This window comes from Nanorana parkeri, unplaced genomic scaffold, assembly GCF_000935625.1.
Source record: "Nanorana parkeri isolate BGI_ZX_2015 unplaced genomic scaffold, ASM93562v1 scaffold1536, whole genome shotgun sequence".
Taxonomy (NCBI): Eukaryota; Metazoa; Chordata; class Amphibia; order Anura; family Dicroglossidae; genus Nanorana; species Nanorana parkeri.
Window position 1 is genome coordinate 18,903 of NW_017307804.1, and position 3,357 is coordinate 22,259.

The window sequence follows — 3,357 nt, forward strand, 5'->3', positions numbered from 1 at the left end:
CACTGAACAATAGATTTACAATTATCCTCTGCTAATATGAATGGGTTAAATGATCCGTAGTACATGATATGTAGCCCTGTACCCCCTTTTCCACTTACAGAGCTAGGTTATTTTTCTTTTAAATAAATATTAATGTAATTTTATTGGTATCTATCTACCAGTAGCTGCCTCATTTCCCACCCTCGGCTTATATTCGGGTCAATACTTTTTCCCAGGTTTTTTTGGTAAAATTAGGTACCTCGGCTTATATTCGGGACAGCTTATACTCGAGTATATATGGTACTATGTATCAATTCATGTGTAGCGGGGCACACAAGCCCCCTCAGATTAGTGATAGTTACAATGTGCTACCTATGTGTATAGATAAGGAGCCTTATAAAACTAAGACTACAATCATGTGCTTCGTTGCTACCCCTGAACCAATTCATTCCCTCTTCTCGTACCCCCCTCCCTTTGCTCCCCCCCCTCCCTTTCCTCCCCTCGTCCCCCCCCCCTTCTGTGTAAACTAAATTACATATGACTATGTGAAGTTATAGAATATCATGTGACTGTGTGGTCCGGTGGGGCGCCATGCCCAAAAACCAGCCCCAGTCCTCCAGGGCTCCAGGGGCTGTCATGAGCACAGACCCACCGGGTCCACACAGTAATTCTCTCCCTATTTATATACCCCTCTATATATTTATTTAACAAAAAGAAAACCCTAAACCCCCAAAGAGGGGGAATTTAATAAAAAGTCACCCCTATTTCAGAAACATCTGTGCAACATATGTCCTTCACTCCATAGGTTACACACGAAAAATCCCCACAGTTTCTAGCCCCTTGATGCAACTGCGTCCTGGGGTAAGATGTCTTGTTCCCACTAGTGGCTCAGTACCCCTCCCTCCCCATGTCCATCTGACCATTCAAATGCGTAATAGATCTGAAACCTATATTGTTGATCTTAAATTCGGACGAGAGTATTGCAGAGCATAAATACATAGTATTAATCAATAAAGGCTGCAGCCTGGGTTTTGCCAAGATGGGGGATGCCCAGGGGAGACGGTGAGGCGTTAGGGGGATCGAGTTAATGCAAAATTATGATAATATGTCCTCACTCATCTCAACCATACACCTCAACCCTACACCTCAATGTGCATCGGCCCAGAATCCATCCGACAGTCCCCAGGAGGGCAAAACATACAGCTCCAAGAAGTTACCAACAACCACCCCCATCAATGTAGCCTGATAACTTGATAGTGATAGAAGTAATTAAAGAAAAAAAAAACCCTATATGGAACCTCCTCCCATCAGGGCTGCCCCATATAGGGAAGCCCACCATAGTACAGATAATAGCAAGAGGTCTGTATAAGACTCCTAACCCACCCAGTTACTAAAAGGGCCCCTTCCAGGGGTTGCCAGAGCAGGGTATCGCTACTCATAGGGGGGTGTCCCCATGAGGAAATATGGACCTCGCAGGTGTAATACCCCATCTGACAATGCTGAGGCAGACACATACTGCTGGCCACGGTTCAGGGCGAGATTGATCCGGTATATACACATACATATATATTACATCAGTTATCAGACAAGGCCACCGCCGGGGCCTGCCATATTTGGGAAGCACTTCCTTAGGTCCCATCAAGCAAGACCCGGGCGGGTAGACCATGTTTAAATACTAAGTTCCATACAACAACCCCTGTCAAAACAGCCTAGTAACCTTAGAGAGACCCCCCCCATGGAGGCCCCTAGTGTATAGTCCGGTTTATAAGACATAATGACGCTCACCCCAGAGAGCGAAACAGATGCCCCCAGTTCATCTTGTCCCGACTCTAGGGGGCCCTCACAGCAGTCTAGAGCAATCCCAATAATGATGCTCCCTCCAGGGGTGTTCCTGCCCTATCCAAAAACAGGTATAGTCAAGGCTCAAGGTAAAGCAGTTGCAGCACAGGCCAGTTTCTCTGCCCAATACGTCCCGCATGTAGGAATATGGAACGGGAGGTCAGAGGAAACAAATAGTAATACCTAAGGCACATAGGGGGGTCCAGGAACCGGGAGGTCTCAAGAAAAATAATACAGGATAAGACAATCCTCACCCAGGATGGACATAAAAAAAAAGAGATAAGGGTCAGGTCATATCATCTAAGACAAGGAGCTACGCATGGTGGGGTCCCTCCGCAACTTCTTAGAACGAGATATCTCTGTCCACCGGGGGAGCGATGGGATCGTAGCCAGCTCTGGGGCGGGGGGATCCGGCCAACGGTCCAATTCCATCGGTGAGATTCCCAGGTCAGTAGTAAAGCTGGTTAGGTCCTCTGGGGTGCGAAGAACCACCAGGTGTCCCCCCTTACGTACCGACAGATGAAAGGGATATCCCCACCTGTAGGGAATGTGTAGCTCCCGGAGTGATGAGGTGAGGGGTCGCAGAGACCTGCGTCGTGCCATGGTGCGAGGCGACAGGTCCGGAAAAAGGGTTATGGATGCCCCTTCCCAACTAATATTATCACGATCACGTGCTTTAGCCATAATATCCTCCTTTAATTAAAAAAAATGGACGCGCCAGAGGACATCCCGCGGTTGATGTGCAGCAGGTTTCCTAAATCCGGGAATTCGATGGGCCCTATCAATTTCAATCGGTTCAGTCGCTTCTCTGTTTAAGAGTAAATTAAAAATACCTCTAATAGTGGGTTCCAAGTCAGCTGTTTCTATTGCCTCTGGCAGACCCCGAATCCTAATGTTGTTTCATCGACTTCTATCCTTAGTGTCATCCATTTGTGTCCAGACAGATTGGAGCAGCCTGTGATGATCCTTGACAGCTGCCTGTAGTTCTGTTGTGACAGTGCGGTATACATCCAACTGTGAATCCACTATATCCAGGCGTTGATGGACCCCTCGAATAGCATCGGGGAGGCCTTCCATGTCAGCCCTATGGATGTGCTCAAAACGAGTGAACAGGGCTTCCATATCCCGTTTAGAGGGTAAGTGATCAAGCAACCACCTGACATCTCCTGTTGAGCTGCTCAGTACTGACTCCCCATCAGAGGATATGTCGTGGGTGTCCCGCACAGGTGACTGCTCTATGGGCAGTGAGGAAGGTGAACCGGACAGCGACGAGGAATCCCCGCCGGGCGCCGCCATCTTAGCTGTAGAGGCAGCAGCGGCGCGCGTGTGTGCCGGGCCCGAAAACAAGGTGTTTATACCGGCCTTTGTTGTCCGCGAGTGTTGCGTCTTAGAGCCCTGGGACTTCTTATTGCGCTTAGAGCCCATCATTGGTGTAGGAGGTGTAGGAGAAAGCGATCAGAGGCACATAATCACTGATGCCCGGTTACATGCAGGAGAGCTACGGACGAACACGTCCAGCTGCCATTAGCCCCCTCCCCC

At 48.7% G+C, this 3,357-nt stretch overlaps 1 protein-coding gene across 1 annotated transcript in view; it reads left to right on the forward strand.

Annotated features, from left to right (window-relative positions):
* LOC108798684 (zinc finger protein 91-like) overlaps positions 1-3,357 on the forward strand; it is a gene marked incomplete at its 5' end in the record, with an annotated part of 47,036 nt that overhangs the window by 18,285 nt on the left and 25,394 nt on the right. The window contains 1 exon segment of the mRNA XM_018570457.1: positions 1,421-1,424. Coding sequence (XP_018425959.1) covers positions 1,421-1,424 — 4 coding nt within the window.